The sequence below is a fragment of the Heliangelus exortis genome, chromosome 6, assembly GCF_036169615.1.
Source record: "Heliangelus exortis chromosome 6, bHelExo1.hap1, whole genome shotgun sequence".
NCBI classification, from domain to species: Eukaryota; Metazoa; Chordata; class Aves; order Apodiformes; family Trochilidae; genus Heliangelus; species Heliangelus exortis.
Window position 1 is genome coordinate 514,805 of NC_092427.1, and position 20,678 is coordinate 535,482.

General features: G+C 49.9%; 1 protein-coding gene across 1 annotated transcript; it reads left to right on the forward strand.

Moving 5' to 3' along the window:
* Window positions 1–325: 325 nt before the first annotated feature.
* On the forward strand, window positions 326–15,105 carry ACVR1C (activin A receptor type 1C). The gene is made up of 9 exons (XM_071746315.1): window positions 326–546; window positions 8,195–8,425; window positions 11,613–11,858; window positions 12,147–12,377; window positions 12,549–12,716; window positions 13,198–13,354; window positions 13,473–13,597; window positions 13,859–13,989; window positions 14,225–15,105. Exons 1-9 carry the CDS (start codon window positions 477–479, stop codon window positions 14,348–14,350), a joined length of 1,485 nt encoding a protein of 494 aa, XP_071602416.1. The 5' UTR covers window positions 326–476; the 3' UTR covers window positions 14,351–15,105.
* Window positions 15,106–20,678: the final 5,573 nt, after the last annotated feature.

The window sequence follows — 20,678 nt, forward strand, 5'->3', positions numbered from 1 at the left end:
GGGGGGGGGGAATGGTATTTTTCTGTACCTCTGCAGTTAGAACCCCAAGGAGTGGCAAGATGAACCACCAGAACCAAGGGCCGAACCCCCCGGTTTCATACCCGGCTCGGGGGGGCTCTGGCAGCGGGGACCCGGCGGCAGAAGAGAGCGGGAGGCGGCGGTGCGGGGGATGCTGCGGGCTCTGGGGGGGATGCGGCGGGCTCTGCTTTTCCTCCCCTCGGGGCCGCCCGTCGGTCCCATCCCGGGGGCAGGTGAGGCGGGCGGAGCCGCCCGCAGCCCCTCCCCGCTCGGCTATAGCTGCTGCCGCCGGCTCGGCCGCCTGGGCGGTGCCGGGGGGAGCGGCGGGACCGGGACCGGGACTGGGACCGGCAGCAGCAGCAGCAGCAGCAGCAGCAGCAGCAGCAGCAGCAGCAGAGCGGGACCCCGATACCCGGTACTTGGTACCCGGTACCCGGCACCGCCGCCGGTCCGCGGCCATGGGTCGGGCGGGCGGCTCCGCGCTGCGGGCGGCCCTGGCGGTGCTGGCGGCCGGCGGGCTCTGTGCAGGTACGGCGGGCGGCACCGGGAGCAGTACCGGCACCGAGATCGGTACCGGTACCGGGAGCGCCCTGCGCGCCGCCGGCGGCAACCGGGATGCATGGTGGCTGCGGGAGGATTCGGGGTGGGTGAGTTGGGTGGGTGGGTGGGTGTCACCTCGTCTGCCGTGCCCAGCGCTGGGTCACCCCCTCCCTCGTCCGGACACCCCCTCCCTCCGGCAGCCGTGCCCCGCTCTGTGGGTCAGCGCAGTTTCTGGGCAGGTTAAGAAGCTTAATGCGTTTAATTATGCTGAACATGTATGCGCCAGAATTGGGTCAGCGAGGGTTTACGGAACTAACCAGCTCCGGGCCGGGCCCATCCCGCGCCCCTTAGGTACCCAGCGCTCTCTCCAAAGTGCTCGGCCCGCTGGGTTCAGTGAGAGTCCGTCCCCACAGGTCTCGGTCCAAGGATGTTCTGTCCTGGTCCTTTGGAGCTCAGAGGCAGCTCCTGGACGGAGCACTGTCAGCCCTGGGAAGTGAGCCCTGCCTCTGCTGGCTGTCCTGCCCCATCCCATCCTGTCCCACTACAGCTGGGACAAGGTTTGCACCCTCTGGAGAGTTCTGGGGTGTAAAACAACAGTGCCTGAGTTCTGCCAGTACAGGTTCTTTCTCACGCTGCAGGTGGTATCAAGACTTAATTCTCCTCAGTCTTTCCTTTCAAAACTCAGCCTATGCTCTCAAGTTACACTCTATAAACCAGCAGCTGTCTTCAAGGTAAAGTGTGGAGCAGAACACTTAAGTTTTTCTGGTCTAGCTTTATTCCAATTTATGTTTCTATCACTGTTTCACCAGAAGAGTTTCTTGGTGTGATTTTCATTACACTCCTGCAGAGAGAGGTGGCCACAGCCCCCAGCTGAAAGGAAGGACTGTGCCCACCCACCCATCAAAGTACTTCTGTAATCTCTTCTTTTGGGAAAGGTGAAGTAGCAAAGCTCAGCTCTTGGTCTTGATGCACTTGTGTGTTATGTTGTACATCAGGTAGATCCTTGTTACCTTGAAGGGGTGTAAAACCTGAGCAATCTGAGCTCTTATCTTGGTCTAGGTTTTTATTATTTAAGTTTGGAATTCCTACTGCCATAGCAATGGGCAATCCCATGCTGCTCTTGTTTTTTTCCTGATACCCTTGGATTGGATCACCAATGCTGTGGCCAACACTACTTCTCTCTGGAGACCATTTGATATGCTAACAAATCTCATTCTGGGCATTGTTTGTATAAAGTCTTGCATTGGTTGCTCCCTGAAGGGGCAGTAGTGTTGTTTTTCTTACTTGTCACTTATCTTTCCAGACTCTGACCCAGGTAAGAAATGTGTGTGCATGGTCCAGGAGAAGCAGAAACTTCTTTAGAGGGGGTACCAAGGGAGTTATCTGCACCCAGACACAGACCTCAGGTCTTCAGCAGTGGTTGCTGTTGGGTGTCAAGTGTTGAGCTGTGCTGGATCTGCACCTCCTCCTGCCTCATCCTGAACCTGTCTGACTGAGGTTCATAACTCAGCTTGCTCTGCTAAACTTGTTACCCTCTGGTCTCCCTCATGCATGTTTGAAGCTGCTGTGCTGGGTGATGGAGGTCTCACAAGGAGCTTCCATTGTGCCCCAGTGTTCAGGAATATTTACAGCAATAAGAGGAAGAGTATTTTGCTATTGACAAGGTGAACCTTCCTGCTTTTTCCTATCTGTTTATCTCATATGGGCTTCTCAAAATTGCTTTCCCTCAGCTCCTACCACCTTTCTTCAACATCAATTGTATCAAATGCTTTGCATGCTCTTCCCTACCCTTCACATCATTATTTCAGGGAGAGTGCTCAGCATGTGTTGGGGATAAATGAGAGTTGGGGTGTTGATTGCTGTAAGGAAATGTGTGACTGTAGTTGTGGTGGTTGTCACAGTGCTCGCCACTCAATCAGTCCTGTTCTGTATTCCTTAGAGGGTGTCTGAAGGCTCTCAAGTTTGTGAGAGTTTGTTTCCTGCTTCAGCACAGTGTAACCCTCCAAAAAGCAAACCAGAGCCCACCAGCCATCCCTGTGGTGCTGCAGAAACACCCGTGGGAGCAGCTGGGGGGGTGGCAGGAATGGATCTTCACTGTGCTCTGGGAGTGCCACTGGTCTGGGAGGGGGGGTGGAGGGCGAGGAAAAATGTGTGCAAATAGCATGAAATTGGAATTTTGCTACATGAGCAGCACTATATTCAAACAGATTTGTCTTCTTGTCTGTCTGTATGGTAAAATATCCTTGTGTTGGGTGACAAGCAGGTGGTAAAAAGCTACGTAAAATGCCCCTTTGGTCTAAATTGTTAGTGCATTTGTTTTATTCCAATAAAAATTTCCTATAGAATTTCAACTTGGCCTAACAGCCTGAGGTACACAACATGCAGGGTGATGGCTGCCAACCAGCTGCTGCACATCCCTGGGAGTGTGTTCCAGCTTAATGGTTTGGTTTGCTTAGTCCTTATTAACTGGTGGTGTTGGAAACCTTTGTGGTGTTGAGCACCAGAAATAGTTTGTTCTTGGAAAGAAGTGCTGCAGTAGAGCAGCAGTTGTACTTCACTAAACAACTTAATTCCCAGCTATGTAATAAATTAGCAGTGTGATGCCACCTTCTCTTTTCTGTGTGTCACTGAAGCTCTGTTTTCTTGGCTTTTAGTAAAAAGCTTTAATAATAACAAAGCTTTAACAAAAAAATCTGAATGAGAACTGTGAGTACTTGATGGCCATGAGCTACCAGAGTGTCTGCCAATCATTTGCACAGATACAAGAAGGTACATGGGGTGAGTGGAATTTAGGTCTGCTGTTTTGGAGTAGGCTCTGGGTATCCTCCCAGCCCCTTGCAGATGGTTCCATCTGGCCAGGCCATGACAAGCTCTGCTGGCAGGACAGTAGCACAGTGGCTGTCCCCATGGAGCATCCTGTCCCTCTGCCAGGACCTGCCTGTGGGTGCAAAGGGTTTGTGTTGGAGTGTCTGCTCGGGGCTAAATTCTGGGTTGTGGCTCTGAGATGTCAGCAAAAGCCCCTAGAAAAGGGATCATCAGGCTGAAGCCCCTCTGGGCTGTGGTCCATCCCCATGTTCCTCTCCCTGCCAGGTGCTGGGAGGGAGAGGCTGAGGGTTTCTTCTCCTGTGCTTGTTTTTGTCAGATAGAAATTCAACTTCTGCCTGGGTGTGAGGGTTCTGATAACCTGGTAATTAATGGCACTGAGACATGAAAGTGTCGAGCTGTGAGCAGATGATTGGGAAGAGCTGCTGAGCTAATAACTCCCCCCCAGTTCAAAAATGCAATTTCCTGGCTTTGCTTCAAGTGCTGTCAGGCTCTGGATTATCCTGGTTGTCTCTGTTCTCTCCTGCAGAGTCCTAATTGGAGCCTGACTCAGATGCTTCACTTTAGATACCGTGAGTACCTGTTGAGGGGATGAAGCCCCCACTCCCCCAGCAACTTTGGCCATGAATCTGGGGCTCTGCAAGTCTCTCTGGTGGAGGTTGGCAGGTTTTGTCACTTCAGCACACGTCCTGTCCTGTCCTGACCACTTTTGGTGACACAGTGATCCTGGTGTCACCACGGGGTGAGAATTCTCCCACTGCCTGCCTTCTCTGAGGGACATCCCACTGCTGGGGTAGCCTAGGAAATGCTTCTTCCCAGGGTAAGTGGTCTTTGCAAGTTGAAGTTTTCTTGCAGAAAAGAATATTTCAGCTGGAAGGGCCCTGCAGCCATCGACCAGTCCCCCTGCCAGTGTGCAGTCAGCAACTTGTCTTTCTGTGCTTGCTTCGTCTTAAGTTCAGTGGTGGCAGAAATAAATAAGGTACATTAAAAAGTCAATGTTTTCTTGCTTCCATGGTTACCAGAAAGCTGATTCTAGGTAGTGAGAGCTGTCTGCAGAACTCACATGGCCCTCTCGTCTCCAGAAGGACAGGGATGGTTTCAGTCTGACACTTGATGGGACAAAGCCAGCAACAGTTCAGTAAAAGGGAACATTTGGGGTTTTCTAGTGGTGTTCTATAAAATACCTTGCCCTTCTTGATACAGAAATTCTAAAGCAGTCAGATTTTCATCTTCAAAGTCAAATGTTGTTCTTCAGGAGTGGGAAAGGCTGTGCTTGACTAGAGGAGAACTGCAGTGATGGGAAGGAGGGTCAGTGGCATTTCCTGGGTGTGAAATACCACGTCAGGCTGTTTCCAGGGGGTGACCATATTCTGCTTTCAGTGCTAGGGATTCTTTTTCATGGAAGCCATTCCAGGGCTGGGGTCAGAAATGCTGTCAGTGCCTGTTCTGACAGCTGCCTCCCCATGGACCTTGTACCCTCAGCCCTACACTGGATCCTCCCAAGGTGTCCCATGGGTTGAGACCAGCAGATTTTTCCTCAGCTTTACCTATTTACTGCATTTCACAAACCTCCTGCACACACAGTGTTTCACCTTTCACAGTGCCTGACTTTCCAAAAAACACCTCACCTATTTGAAGCTAATGAGAAATCAGCAGATTTCCTTTGACAGATTGTTAAAAAAAGAAAAAAATATTAAAAGGTGTTCTGTTGCCCTTTCTCTGCTCAGTTAGTTAATTAAAATTCCTCCATTTCTGCCTACTGTTTTTTTGTTAGGGTAGCTGAGCTTTTCTAAATCAGGGATTTCAAGTACCTGCCTCCAAAATTAAAAATAGAATTGTCCAACAGCTTTTTGGATACGCTTTTTCATAAGTGGTGGCACTACTGACACACAGGAGCCCCAGACCTCCTCATCTGGGAATCAAATGAAACTGCAGGGATGCACGATGGAGAAAGTCTCTACAGAGTGACTGAGGATGGAAATGTTCTGGGTATTCAGCCCTCCTTCCCATCAAGATTACAGACAATTAATTGCTGTAGGGCCATCTAGATATTTGCTTTCCAATTTAATTTTGAAATGCTCTACTGCCCTGTAGTCACCAGAATAAACTGCTTCTGTGGGTAGTGCTGGATTAGGACTTAATGGGAGATTAATGCCCTGTTAATCTGCACAGTAAGATCTTTGTGTTGAGATGCAGAGCATTGTGTGGTTCTTAAGAGACAGCAAAACTGTGGTGTTTTATTTCCCCTGTAGTTTTTAGTTTGTTCTTCTAATCCCACAGTATTAGTCAGTTTATGCCAATTATATGCTCAGTTCTTTCCATTTAACTTTTGAGATTGCAGCATGTCTGCCTACTTGTTTTGATTGTTAGCTGCTTTCATTCAACTGGTGTCTCAACTCATCTCCTTCCATCTGTTTTTCTCATGTACCATTCTTCTTCCACAGTTATCTGGTGATTCACACATTTGAAGCTGACACTTGGGGAAAAAAACTGATGGAAATATATAAAAAAGAAATCTGTTGTGCACCTTTGACTTGTGAATAGGGTGCTGGTTCAGTTCCTGCTGCTACGTAAGGCAATTGCTCAGAGTGTCTGCCTGGGCTGTGAGTGTTCTTATGGTCACACTCAAAAATAAAAAGAAAAAAACCATTGCTTTTCCTGTAAGTTGTCATGCAGGATATTTTCTGCTCCCAAGAGCAACTCATTCTGTCCTTGATTCATAGTGAGTCTCATCCAACAAACTGTTACATGGTCCCAGGTAAAGAAAGGAAAAGAGTCCTTGATAACTTCTTGTGTCTTAAAAAGCTAAAACCAGGGAGCACCTGTTCCTGTGGTCTCTGTATCTAGAAGCTTCTTTCCTTGGGTATCTGGGAGCCTGTGACTTGGTCCAGCTTGGCTGTTGGTTTCTCTGGTTCCTCACCTGGGTCGTGCCAAGTGCTCCTCTCTGGAAGCAGAGGGACTGCTCACCTCCCACTGCTGTGCCCCCCATCCTCTCCTCTCCTCCTGCATCCTGCTCCTCTCTGAGCATCAGGACAGAATTGTTCCTGCCTGCTGGAGCAGGAGATGTCTGGGGAGCTGTAACCATTGGTAACCAAGTTTGGACACCAGGGCAGCTTGCTGAGGCCCCAAAGTGTTTCAGTTCTTCACTTTCTCCTAATTTCTCAATCAGAGAATGCAATGCTTTAAGGGGAATGTTCTTGTCCTTGAGTAAATAAAGGGGCAATGTTTGTGAGTTTTGAAACTCTGGGGGCACATTTGCTTCCTACCTCTTTGATCCTTTTCCCTCCAAGTCCTTCACAGTCACCTTATTCCCCTTCTCTGGTTCCAGGCAGAGTGGAAGCCCCGACTCCCCCCTGAGCACTGCAGTGGTGCCAGGGCAGTGGTTGGCAGCTTTATAAAAAGACATTGCTAAAAAAAGGCAACAGCTCAGGTCTGGTAGGATGGATGCATATTAAGGTGTTCTGGGATGTAATGTTTGTGAGTGTGGAGAGGATTTTCTTTGTGTGCTCTTCTGCCCTTTCCAAACTGAGTGTAGTGTTGGTGTGGACCTTACTCCTGTCAGCTCCGGATTTCCAGAGGAGAAGAGGGAATGCTCATTGAGCCATCCTGGTCTCCAGGACTCTTTTCAGTCTTCACTGGACATGAAAATTCCCTGGCAGTTCAACATGGTCCTGTCCCTTCTGCCCCCTTCTTACCATCAGGTGGCCAGATGCGGTCCCTTTCAATAACCATGTTGTGTGGCATTCAGAATTTTGACCAAAACTTTATTTCTTTTTGTTCTTTGTGTAATGGCTTCTCACAGAAACAGCTCCTTGGGGATCAGGGCTGACTTCCACAGCTTTGTGAGCCTTGGCCTGTGGGCAGTGGGTCGGGCAGGTCTATGTCCAGAAAAGCACCCAAAACTAGCAGGAAAAACAGGGCTGGAATCTTCCTCCATTACTCCCAGTTTCATTCTGCAGTGCTGTGGTGAGGTGCCTGTTCTCCTGCTGCTCCATCTCGTGGGTGTTGGGATGTGATGAGCCCTGCTCCTGCCACCTCTGCTGGGAGGTTGGTCATGTCTGCAGGGAAGGAACTCACAGCCCTGTTTCCAGGGGTGGTTGTGCTCCCTCCCCATGCCCAGGGAAGGTCAGAGCACACCCTGCAGCCAGGACAAACACCAGCACATGGGGACAGGGGACTTGGTTGTGGGCCTGAGCTGAAGGCAAACACTCCAAGATTCTACTTTGGGAGGGGATGGACGTGGTTGTAAAGAAAACAAAGAGCATCACAGAAACAGAAATGGGGTTTGTGCTGACATCTGTCAGGGCTCCTCCAGGACTCTGTTTGGGTGTTTCTCAGTCTTGTAGAGGTCAAACTGACCCAGGAGAGTGGACAGAATGCATTTTAGGGATCCTGTGGTAGGATAAGAACTGTTCAAGTCAAGTTGAGGAGACCAAGTGTCTGTACTGTAAAACGAGGTTTCTTTTGCTACAGAAACAATCATATGAAATGCACTTAAGGGTTTCCTGTAGAAATAGCTTTCAGCTGAAGTTTGAGATGTCTTGGGTATTGTATCACTGCTAATATGGGCTCCTAAGCTTGGCATAAAGCAAGCAAAAATTGTTTGTTGTGAAGCAGATGAAGTAAACAAGGCAGGCAAAAAAAATCATAGTTGGCATCTGGTGTTTCAGTGAGATGATGTGGGGGGCTTTGGTCTCCTCCCCTCAGCAGCACAGGAGAGGGCTCTGGCACAGGAGGGTGCCCATGCTGAGCCATCTGGCACACTTGCCACGGGGTCTTCTCACCAGAGCTGGAACCTTCTCTTCTTTTCCAGGTCTGCAGTGTGTGTGCCAGCTGTGTGAGCACAGCAACTTCACCTGCCAGACAGAGGGGGCCTGCTGGGCATCTGTGATGCTGACCAACGGGAGGGAGGAGGTCATCAAGTCCTGTGTCTCCCTCCCCGAGCTGAACGCTCAGGTCTTCTGCCACAGCTCCAAGAACATCACCAAGACTGAGTGCTGCTACACTGACTTCTGCAACAACATCACCCTCCACCTGCCCGTTGGTGAGTGCCCTCCCACAGCAGAACGGGGCTCAAAGGCCTTTCTGACAGCTTGGGGGTGCAGAAATGCCATGCTGAGGACATGGCCAGGAGAGCCAGAGAATGGGGGGGTTAAAGGCTGCCTGTAAAACCGTAGCTATTATTTTTTTCCCAACTTGTTTCAGACAGGAAAAATCTCAACAGCTGAGGTTGTTACCTGGTGCTTCACAAGGAAATAATGAGGGCCTCACACTGGCTGAAGTTTGGCAGCCCCAAAGGTCTCTGCACACAATTTAAAAGAGCTGCTTTAGGTGGCTGGGTTCAGAACTCAGACCAGGGGGGTTGGAAAGGTACTGGCTGTGAATGGCACCTGGGAAACACAGTCCCATGTGTTGGGACAGACTGGGTGTGCTGTGAGGTTTGTCCCCCCCGTCCCCACACCCCCTCGCAGTTATGGGTCAGACCCCAAGATGTCAGCAGCCACTCTCCTCACTGTCCTTGGCCAGCCTGTGTCACCCAGTGCCTGTCTCTGTGACCTGGACTGAGCAGCAGTTGCTGCAGGTGATGTTGGTGCATCAGAAGCTGGAGTTTGCTTTGGCTGCGTGGTGGTCAGGGGGGGCAGAGGTGTCCTCTCTGCTGATATGGGTCACACAGGGTCTTCTCCAGGGGGGGTGTGTGTGTGAGAGGGGTGAAGGACACCTTAACAGCCAGATAGATGTGATGCTGAGGGTTTAGTGGTGGCCTTGGCAGTGCTGGGTTTGCTGTTGAACTCGATGATTTTTCCAACCAAAACAGTTGTGTGACTCGGAGTCACGGGGGTGATGGCTCTGGATGGTGCAGTTTCAGCAATCTTGTTAGTCTGCCTTGAACCTTAGGGTTCTGCAGCTCACTTGAGCAGCTCATCCCTGGTGTTAGGTCAGAGTCATTGATTCCTGCCCAGCAGGGATGAGAGTGTGAGATTCCTGGTCCCAATTAGAGGGGAAGCAGGTTGGCACTTCCAGGAGCTCTGTGTACAGCGCAGCTGGTGCAGTACTGGAGTCTGCCAGACTCGTGTAATGAAGTTGAATCAATGTTGGGTTTTTTTTCAAGAAAATCAAATATTTATACTATTTTTAGGTTTAATTATTTGACTCTTCTTTCCAAGATCAGTGTTTAATCCAGGCTTTTTTGAAAAAGCTGGAGAATCTGCAGTTTTATCAGATGATACCTTTTTACAGGCTTATGCCAGTGAAAGTTGTTACAGGTAGGAAGGCTGCAAATGAATACATAATTCCCAATTATAACTTACATTTAGCCTACTGTTTTATGGCACACACCAGAATTCAAAAGGCTGTTACTGAAGGCACTTGCCGTGTCACACAAGGGACAGGAAGACAGACCCTGTGGTGGCCTTGGGGACAGCCATCTCCAGCTGTGTCCAGGCTGATGCTGGATGCTGCCAGGGGAAGGTCCCATTCCCATCAGCCTAGGTAGAACCTGGCAGGTGGGAGGTGAGCCCCTACACCTCCCCTCACCTGCTCCATAGGGCAGAAATAAGGATTATTTAAGGATTTTTTTTTTCAATTGACAAAACCAGGGAGATACTAGTAGTGGTCATGCTCTAGAAACAGAGAAATAAAATATCATGCTTTTTTTTCTTTTTTGTCTCCCAAGCTGGGAGAAAACTGCTGTTTGTTGGGGAGCAGTTGGAAGCACGTCTGTTGTCCTAGTGCTTGACCTGGGGCTTGCAAAACCTCTGTTTTCATGTTTCAGAACCAGAGAAAATTACTTAATCTTTAGCCTGAGCCCTTTGCTCTGTACATCTGGGGGAATTCATGTTAGCTGAAAGCCCTGCAGTGCCAGTGCTGTTTCTTTGCTGGCCTTTTCTGACAGCCCTTCTTCACACACCTCATGTTGCAGGAAAGCTTTGTTTGGGCCCCAGCACAAAAACCCCAAACCAACCCTTTCCCAGGGACATTGCTGTGAGGGCAGTGGCTGTTTCTTTTGCTTCTGGTCTTGTGTGGCCTGAAAGTATGGGTTGTACTCAGAAATGGTCTTGTACTCAGAAATCCCATGTTTAATGGCCAGGTTTAAAGTGCAGGGTTAGCAGTGCTGTAACTGGGGTTCTTCTGTGTTACCCTGACTTAATTTCCAGGTTATTTTAACCGGGGTTCTTTCTGCCCCAGCTGGTGACTTGGGCTGGCCAGTCTGGTGCTGGGATGTCCTGGCAGGGACCTGCCTGGGAATCTCTGCTGGAGAAATTGTCTCTTGATCTCAAAGCACCTGGTCTGGAGAGGGGTGATATGGTCATGGTGGAAGCTGCAGAAACTTAATTTTAGACTCTAGTCCAAACTGTTTACTTTCGAAATGGTTTTAAAATATTCTGCATGTCTGACCAGAGCCCCCCTTTAGATGCAGTGTATTTTCTTACTACATTGGAAAGAATACATGATTTTTTTTTTCTCTGAGTAGCTTAGCAATTCAAATATGCAGAGCTTAGGGCTTTTAGAAGTCTTAAGGTGCCCGTTAGCTGTCAAAAGCAAGGCAAATGTCATTTGTGAAAATATCTTCTGCATTGAAGGGAAAAAAGTCTTTCCTTTTTGTTGCCTAAAATTACTCTTTTGTTTACATAGCTTGGACTATAGCTGTACCACATTGTGAAACTCCTGAATGCTGCCAGATGTGCTGCTTTGCTTCATACATGGCAACATGTCTTCAGCCTCTGTTCTAGATCAGGAAGTCATTGAACAGGACGTTTGAAACTGGATTGCAAAACACTGTGATGAATGCTGTGGATCTGATGTACTCATGTACTCAAGTAATGTGTGGCTTTAGGTACTCAGGAGGGATTTTCTTATTTCCCAGGGAGTTTCACAGCAGCTGCAGGCATCACCACACTTGGTGATTTCACCTTGAATTCCTGTGTACACCTCATGTTTCGTGTGTTTTGCTCTGGTGCTGGTCCCATCCTGCAGTGCTGGGGACTCCAGGGCCATGCTCAGCCCAGGGAGGGGCACGGCTGCAGGATGCTCTGCTGCCAGGGATCAGGTCAAGGACAGCCTGGAGGGGCCTGGAGCAACTTGGGTGGGTGGGAGGTGTCCCTGCCCACGGCAGGGGGTGGCTTTAAGGTCCCTTCAGACCCAAACCATTCTACGAACCCACGAGCTGCTCTACAGCCCTTCACTTACCATCTTTTCCCCTCCTCTCTGCTCTCCCTGGTGTCTCCCCAAAGCCTCGGAGCCCCCCGGCAGAGCCAGCCTGGGGCCAGTGGTGCTGCTGGTGACAGTGGCAGTGCCAGTCTGTGTCCTCTCACTGGTGGCCGTGCTGGTGGCCTTCACCTGCAGGGGGGGGCACTGTGCCCACCGCCGGGCCAAGCCCCCCAACGTGGAGGAGCCCCTCTCTGAGAGCAACCTGGTCAGCTCTGGGAAGACCCTGAAGGATCTCATCTACGACATGACGACCTCCGGCTCCGGCTCTGGTAGGGTTGTTGCTTTGTATGGTTTGGGGCTGGGTTGAGGTTTTTTGTTTTGGCTTTTGTTTTGGTTTTGTTTGTTTTGTTTTTTTAAATTTTATTTGGGATTAGGGAGGTAGAGTTCGGGGAAAGAAAGGTACCTGTGTCATGTGGGTGAGGAGGCCTCACTGGAAAACCTATCTGTGCTTAGAGGGGTGGGATGGGGAGAGTGAGCTGGGGAGAGCAGCCACCTCTGGGCTCTGCAGGTGATGGGTGAGCTGTTTCACAAAGTTCTGCCTCTTCTTTTTAAACCAGGTTTACCTCTGCTCGTGCAAAGGACCATTGCCAGGACCATTGTCCTGCAGGAAATCGTAGGGAAAGGCCGGTTTGGTGAAGTCTGGCGTGGGAAGTGGTGTGGGGAGGATGTAGCTGTGAAAATCTTCTCCTCCAGAGACGAACGGTCCTGGTTCCGGGAGGCTGAGATTTACCAGACAGTGATGCTGAGGCACGAGAACATCCTGGGCTTTATTGCTGCTGACAACAAGGGTATGTGGCCAGCTGTCACCACCACCCCAGGGCTGTCCCAGAATGGCTTTGGCTCCCTCCTGGAACCCCCTGGGAGCCTGGTGGCCATGCCCAGCTCTGTTGGGAGCTGCCTGTGAAATGGGGGGGGGGGTCGTTTGCACACATCTGAACAGCCTTGCTTCCTCTGGGCAGATAATGGGACGTGGACTCAGCTCTGGCTTGTCTCCGAGTACCACGAGCAGGGCTCCCTGTTTGACTACCTGAACAGAGGGACGGTGACAGTGCAGGGCATGGTCAGGCTGGCACTGTCAGTGGCCAGTGGCCTGGCCCACCTCCACATGGAGATCGTCGGCACACAAGGTGAGTGCCCCCCTCCCGGGGCTGTCAGGAGCTGCAGGGGTGTCTCTGCAGGGGTGTTGATGGGTGAGGTGGTACAGTGAGGTGTTTCACAAGTGTCCTCCTGCAGGAGGCAGTGCTAGTGAGCAGGAACAGATGGGCACAGCACCTGTCTGCTTCCACCCCTGACCCCTCCCTGCCCTTTGAGGGTGCTGAGGGGAGTGCTAACCAAGGGTTTGCTACAAGGATGAACTCAGAGTTTCCCTTTTTGTGTTTTACTCCTGGAATGCAGATGTTGGAACAAAAATGACCTCAGGGTCGTGGGGCTTTTTCCCCTAATTTGATGGCATTCAGCAGAGCTTTCCATGGTGCGAAATAGGCTTCAGTGAGTTTTTACAGGGTTCAGTTAAAAGCTGAATAAAACTGCTGTGGTTTCCCTGCTTGTTATGCTAAAATCAATACCATGGTTATCAAAGCTGGTGGCTCTGTCCCTCTCTGTGACCAGGCAAGCCTGCCATCGCCCACCGAGACCTGAAATCCAAGAACATCCTGGTGAAGAGGAATGAGAGCTGTGCCATCGCTGACCTGGGACTGGCGGTGAAGCACGACTCAGTGCTCAACACCATTGACATCCCCCAGAACCCCAGGGTGGGGACACGGAGGTGGGTGATGGGGGCTGCCCGCCACTCCCTGGCCCGTTCCTGCTGTCCCTTGAGACCCAGCACAGCTGACGGCTCCTGTACAAAATGCCTCTGGCAAACTGGCTTCTGTGCTTTGAAGGTACATGGCTCCTGAGATCCTGGATGACGTGATGAACACCAGCATCTTTGAGTCCTTCAAGCGTGCAGACATCTACTCTCTGGGGCTGGTGTACTGGGAGATCGCCCGGAGATGCTCAGTTGGAGGTGAGGTCCTGGCCCTTTCGTTCTGCACTCCAGGCTGTCTTTATCATGAACAATCCCAGACCAGTTAAAGGGTCTGTGTCCCTCCCTGCCTGCTCAGTTCCCTCAGCAGTGTGTGGCCATGGAGACGTGTGGTGGAGCAATGGTTCAAGGTGGTCCCAAACGTCCCTCTGTTCCTCCTTGTTGCCAACAAGCAACCATCAGAGCTGATTCTGGAGCAGCTACTGTGGATCTTGTGTTCTCTGCACAATAAATCTTTCCTAGGAATCACAGAGGAATACCAGCTGCCTTACTACGACGTGGTACCTTCTGATCCCTCGATAGAAGACATGAGAAGGGTGGTTTGTGAGCAGAAGCTCAGGCCAAATATCCCGAACCAGTGGCAAAGCTGTGAGGTAATCGCAGTTTTCCAGTTCACTACAAAGCTCATTAAAATTAAAATTAAATTAAATTTAAACGAGACAGATCTTTGTGGCGGGAGGAGGGGAGACGGATGCTCAGCCTCTCTTGAGCTGCGTGTCGGGTGTCTGTCTCTCCTCCAGCTCCCAGCTCAGCAGAGGGAAGCCGTGCCGGGTGCTGGGGTGCTGCCGGTCCCCGGGTGGGTTTCTGATGCGCTGTCGCCCCCCGCAGGCGCTGCGGGCCATGGGCCGGGTGATGCGGGAGTGCTGGCACGGCAGCGGGGCCGCCCGCCTCACCGCCCTGCGCGTCAAGAAAACCATCTCCCAGCTCTGCCTGCAGACCCACGGCAAGGCCTGACCCTGACAGCCTCCAGCCCTGCTGCTCACCCTCCAACACGGGACACAATCTTCATTTTCTCTCTACCTCACCTAACGCTGCTCCGCGGGTAAGCGCCAGACCCACGGTACCGGCAGCTCCCTCCGCGTCCGGCCACTGAAGGGGCAGCTCTTGAGCACGCAGTGTGTGCTCTGCACACCAAGTCAAGGTCTTGCTTTGGTTTCCTGAAGCAAATCGAACCCCAGGATAAGTGCAGAGAGAGCTTCGGACACCCCGGCAGTGTAACAGTGCCCTGTGCCATCGGGCTCCCTGTCACAGACACCCGAGGGCTGCTCCTGGTTAGAGGCTGCTTGCAAGAGGAACCTCGTGGTTTGTACTCAAACCAAGAAAAAGACCAAATATAATCCATCTTTTTTTTTTTTTTTTTACACAGGAATCTGAAAAGGGGCTGTCAGCAAAATGCATTTTTAAATATTATATTTATCATATTTATCATCACTTAAACAAGTAAAAAAGATGGAAACTCTATTGAGCATTTGTATGGGGAACAAAATCATCAGTTTTTGTGAACTTTTATTGTCTTGATTCCACAGACAGTATTATAGTTAGGATTTGGAGTTATTTTACTCCATTCATTTGTTAATGATCACATCAGCCAAAGGACAATTTTTCTTTTTAACAGCTAGTAGGAAAATAATAGCATTGCCAATAGACACGTAAGGATGGAATGGGAAAGATTCTACCTAAACTGAGAAAGTATATATTTTTAAACAACATCTTGCCAATCTGTCACTGGTAACATTTTTTTTAGTGCCTTTCGATGTTTCAGGGGGAACCTTTAACAAAATTAACTCTGGGAAAGCAGCTGAAGCCTGGCAGAAAGTCTGTTTTCTCCTTGCAGCCCCCCCTGCTCTGATGCAGAGGCTTCACATGGGTGTCTGTAAGAGCTGCTGAGCAGTCTGAACATTTCTGGTTGTAGTTCCATGGTACTGCAAGCCATGAGAAGTGGGGGGACTTTTCCAAAATTCAGTGAGGCTCTGGTATTTAGTGAATCCTGCCCCCCACCCCTGGCCCACACGTTTGAATGTACTATTCTGGCGTTCTTCAGAGCCAAAATCATACATTTCATAATCATATGGTTCTTTAAATGTTTCTAAACTGAGTCGGTCCATGGAAATGAAGCCCAGAGGTGACTGCAGAGCTGGCAAAGCTGTGTAAGAATGGGCTGTAGCACAAGTCAGCTATTCCAGCTCTTGGGATCAATCTGTGACATGGAACCTCTTGAACTGGGGCTCCGATGGGGAAGGCTGGGTTAAACTTTTACTGAGCATTCTCAGTGCTCCATGTTCCATCCTGACACACACTCAGGACACCATGGGATCTTTATGGATGTTAATTGCCCTGTAGATAGGCCCTGGTGCAATTTCCCTGTTTGCATAGCTTCTGCTCACTCCTGCCTGTGTTCAATAACGCAAGTCTGAGCATCGTCTGTCAGCTGAGTGCTGGAGAACATCTCTGCTAGTTTGCTGGTGGATTTTTCTCCATTATGCTTTCTGAGATGCAGTAATTTTATAGCTTGAGTTGTCATGTGCACAGCCTCCGCCAGGGAGCTCTACAGCTGGGTCCTCCTAACCTGTTTCAGGGCTGATTGTTGCAGCTGAACGACCTGAAGTGTGATGCTTGAGTATCAAAAGGTTTGCAAATGTAATATCCAGCACTTGTTCTTGTAGGACATGACTTGAAAAGAATCCCTATGTTAAAAAGGAAAAATCAAAGATCAGGTTTTTTTTAAGTGGGAAAAGGAAATGCTTTGTCCATTGAGATCACCTCTTAGTGAATTTGCAGAATGAGGTGTCTGAAATCAACAGTAATGAAACAAAAGAAATTTTAAACTGTATTCAGGTTTAGACCTGTTCGTGCAAAACTCTTCGAACTGCGCAGGGAGGGTGAATCCTGCAAAGGGCAAAATGTTTGCAGCAGTCTCAGTGCACTGAGACTCATTAGTGAGCACTTGATCAGTTGCTGTACAAAGTGCAAGATGAACACAGGACACCATTAGCTTCTCTTGTGCCACTTCTAAAACGTTTGTTTTTTTTTTTCCCCCAAAATGGAGGCATTCTTCACTGAGAGAGTGATCAGGATGCTCTTTGGGAATTTTTCTTCCACTCTAAATGCACTTTTTAACTGTTTTATCCCTTAGAAGTACCTGTGCCCTTGAGGTCTATCTGGTAGCTGTCTCTGGGGCTTCTTTCCCTGTGAACTGGGCTGCAGGGTGTAGGAACGTGGTGTTGGGGCAGAAGCTCCTCTGGTCAGGAGCTGTGCTGGGTTAGAGCCGTGCTGTGAAATCCAAAACAATTCAATATTTTTTGGCGTGAGGCACTTTGGTGACCCGCTTTGGTCAGTCTGGCATGGTGCTGGAGTTTTAGGCTGTGAGTGTGGTGGCAGCAGGACAGTCCTGGTGCTGGTGAGAGGTGTGCCAGGAGGGTGCTCTGCAGGTCACAGCTCCAGCCCTGCCCATGCCTCCTGCCATGAGGTGTTACAGTCTGCTTGCCTCAGCTTGACACTTAGATCAATATTTTTGCACTGGTTTTGGGTTTTTTTGGTTTGGTTGTGTCTGTTTTTTGGGGTGTTTTTTTTGTTTTAGGGGGTTTTTTTTTGGGGGTTGTTTTTTGTTGTTTGTTTGGTTTTTTTGTTTCCCTGTTGCTGCAGAGAGATAAAAGTGTGTTTAACTCCAGCAAACTGGAGTTAAAGATGACTGAGCCAAGGGGCTGGTGTTGCTGTGCTGGGCTTTAAGACATTTGTGAGCTGCACTTTCCTTTAAAAAAAAACCCCAGCCCCCTTGTTTTAGCGGCCTTTTCCCTCAATGTAGATCTGTTCTGTTCCAGTTTCAGAACAGAGGTTATGCTGAGATGGGTTTAGGGAGCTTAGGTTTCTTGAGAGGTTACTAATGTTCCTTCTAATCTTCATTTAAAGCACAAGTTCTTAAACTCGTAGAAATTTTCAAGCTCAAGGATACTCAAGACCAATCACCACATTTAGCCTCTCCTAATTGATGCTTCTAGTTTAGGGGAGTTACTAATTTTTTTTTTTTAGCTGCCTTCTAATAACAATGTAAAACTACATGGAATATGAACTGAAAGGGACAGTCAATTAACATTTTCTCTAGCACCTAATTTTATTTTTTTTTTGTGTCCTTAACTGCTCCCCCAAATACCCCTTGAGAAATTCAAGCTGTAATTTCTTTTGCACTTTGCTACTTTTAAAGTAATTTGCACATAACCAAGATCATTCCCTCATGCAACCCTATAACAAATCCTGGAGTATTTTTGTTGTTGTCATGTCAGTTCTGTTTTCGATAATAGATTCAGGAATTATAAATGAATTTGTTAGAAAATATATCTTGCCCCTACAAGGGGTCTGAAGATGGAAGGGAGGGAGGTCCCCTGGCTGCCTGGATTCCCCCCCAAGGCACTGCTGGGCTCAGGGGTGTCCCCAGCTTATCCTTGGTGATGGGAGGGACTTTCCTGTGGAGACAAAGGAAAAAAGAGGTGTATTTGTCAGCGGGGCTCTGCCCTGGGTGTGAGGGGTGTGAGGATGCTGTCACTCCCCTGGGCAGATCCCAGCCGTACCCCCGGGTCAGTCTTCCCCTTGCAGAGAGCTGTCCCCCCTCTGCCTCCAGCTTTTAGGGAAAAAACACCCATGTTCCCGTCCCACAGGATGCACGATTTGTGAATGTACGGGGAGATCAGCTTTATGAGGTACAAGGTATTTCTCCCACATCTCAGAAGTGTGCAATAAGTTGTAACCAAAGGCTCTGAATGTATTTTTGGCATAAATAGACTGAATGTATTTTGAATGTAGCTACTATATTTGTGTCTAAATCTGCTGTGATTTTTAAGTCCCCAAAGAGGAATGTGTAGTGTTTTGTCATTCTACAAAGTTGTCTGTTATTTTTTTTGAAGAGCATTGATATTTTTCCTGGAAGTACTGTAATATTTTAGAACTTAGTGTAGCAGTGCAGTGCTAAAATTCAGCCTTCAGATTGTGAAATGCCTAATCCAGTGTACACTGCAGAAGTTATTTTTAAGACTGTTGCTAAAGTCATGGCATGATATTGCAGCTGCTCTGGGTGTAAATAATTGGTTCAAATGTTGTATTTTGTATGCACGTTTTACATACCAGTATACTTTTGAGAAGACATGGTGATTTTAATAAATTAAGCACACCCTGCCACTGCATCCCTGTGAAGTGCAAACTAGATCTTTATGTTCACGTTGAGAGGGGAAAAGGGTTTGAGGGCTGTTTGGGGGAACTCACAGATACAGGAGGTTTCAGACGGGACCCAAAGCTCTCCAGCTGAGCCCCAGCCCCTGGTGCCTCCCTGTCTGGGAAGTGCCAGCTTCTCTCCCGGGCTGGAGAGCAATTCCTGAGGGAAGGGCTTGAAGCTTTGTCCCTTCAGGCTCTGGCAGCTGGCTGGGCAGCAGCGGGGCTGGTGGCTGGAAAGAAAGGAGTGGCCCTGGAGCTGTTCCCCAGCCCATCCCCTGCCCAGTGCTCTGCCAGGCTCCATCTCCGTGGGAGCAGCATCCTGAGGCATTCCTGCTCCTTGGAGACCCCTCTTCCCAGCACAAGTGGCAGGAGGAGCAGCTCACCAGGGGAGCCAGGTGGATCCTGACCCCACCAGCTGTGTCCCAGCTTAGGGACAGGAGCTTGGCAGGCTGGTGAAGCTCCACTGGGGGGGAAGGTGTCCAGGAGAAACTGCTTGGGGGGGGGGATTGGGTCTCACAGAGGATAATGCTTTGTTTTCTTGAATTCAGGTTAACCAATTCCACAGCAGTCCACAGGAGTCCTGGGTACAAACCTGGTGGCAAAGGAGAAGAGCTGCTCACGAGCCCCTGGAGGGATGGGGTCGTGTCCTGCTGAGGGTGACTTCTTGCTCGTTCCTTCTGCTCTGGTGATGTGAGTGTGGCAGAAACCCTGCTGGCATCTCCCTGAGCAGGGGGGCTGCTTTGGAGGTGGGGGGCTTTGCTCCCAGGAAAGCTTCCCAGCACTTTGTGTGCACTTCAGAGTTGGTTCAGGTGAGCTCAAACCCTCAGCCTTGCTGAGCCACGGGTGCTGAGCTCTGTGTAAGGCTGAGACTCCTCGCTGAGCTCCAGAGCTGGTGTTGCCTGGCTGTGTCTATCCTGCCTTGAGCTGAATTCACAGGTCAGTTCCTTGTGGTCTGAGGGCTGGCCTTCCTCTGGAGATGGGAGCAAGGCACTGTTTTTTAAGGTCCAGTCCTTTTAATATTAGAGAATTTACTTTTGATACTGCTATCCTTAATGCCAGGGTGAGCACAGGGTGATCAGCAGCTGTGGGGTGATGCTCATCTGAGTACCCAAAGCTGTATCCTGAGTCAGTGCATGGGTCACCACCTGCCCCTCAAATGGAAAAGCTGGGAGGACCAAGGACTAGGTGCTTAAAGCAGCTGGTGTGGGCTGTCTGAGTGTTAAGGTGTGATAATACAAATCCCTACTAAAAAAATACAGAGAGACTGTTTGAAACCACACAGCAGGTTTCAGCACAGCCTCAGGGAGGGTTTATACCCCCTCATAAAATGAGTCTGTATCACCATGCTCCGTGAGGAGTTACTCAGGTCAGACCAGCTCACAGGGACATCTGACGTGAAGGGACACCAGGACTGGAGATACTGCTGAGAAATGGGATGCCTGTGAAGGAGCTGGGAGATTTGGGGTGGGGGGGACAGAGATGGGGATCAACTGAGGACTAGATGCCTGTGGAGGAGCAAAGGAGCAGCTCTGAGAGGGCTGAAGATGGAAGATGAGGATTTTCTGCTTTTCCTCCACAGAAACTGGTAGGAGGAAAGGAGACCCCTCAGGATGTGTTCTCTCTGCTCTTCAGCCCTCCCCAAGCTGGTGTCCATCAGCATGGAGGGATCAGCACCATGTGTGTGCCCAGGCTGTGCTGGCACCACGGGCATGTTGGAGGAGATCCAAGGGGTGAGAGGCTGGTGTGTTCACAGCCACATCACTGGCCTGCCAGCAGGGTGCTAGAGAGGTTTGAAGTGCAAGATAAACACCATCTGGCAGTGCTGCCGGGCTCCTGTGTGGAGGAGCATCCTTTGTGATCTCCTGGGACACGGGTGAGCAGCCAGCCAGGGCAGCAGGGTCTGACTTGTGCTCCCATTTGGCTCCCTGCAGCTCTGGGTCTGGCCAGAGAGACAGCAGCAGGTCTGGGATGGGTGGGGAGGGGGTGTCAGAGGTGCAGAGCTGGGACAGGGCCATAGCATCACCCCTCCCTGCTGTTGGAGGGAGTTTTAATTTGTTTCTCCTCTCAGCTTGTTTGGAGATGA

What these genes read in the sequence shown, in the direction of transcription:
- ACVR1C (XM_071746315.1), top strand. Translation starts at nt 477, where the DNA reads ATGGGTCGGGCGGGCGGCTCCGCGCTGCGGGCGGCCCTGGCGGTGCTG. An exon ending in GACCTCCGGCTCCGGCTCTG is followed by an intron (nt 11,859 to 12,146) that starts GTAGGGTTGTTG and finishes TTTTTAAACCAG; the next exon opens with GTTTACCTCTGCTCGTGCAA. An exon ending in TATTGCTGCTGACAACAAGG is followed by an intron (nt 12,378 to 12,548) that starts GTATGTGGCCAG and finishes TCCTCTGGGCAG; the next exon opens with ATAATGGGACGTGGACTCAG.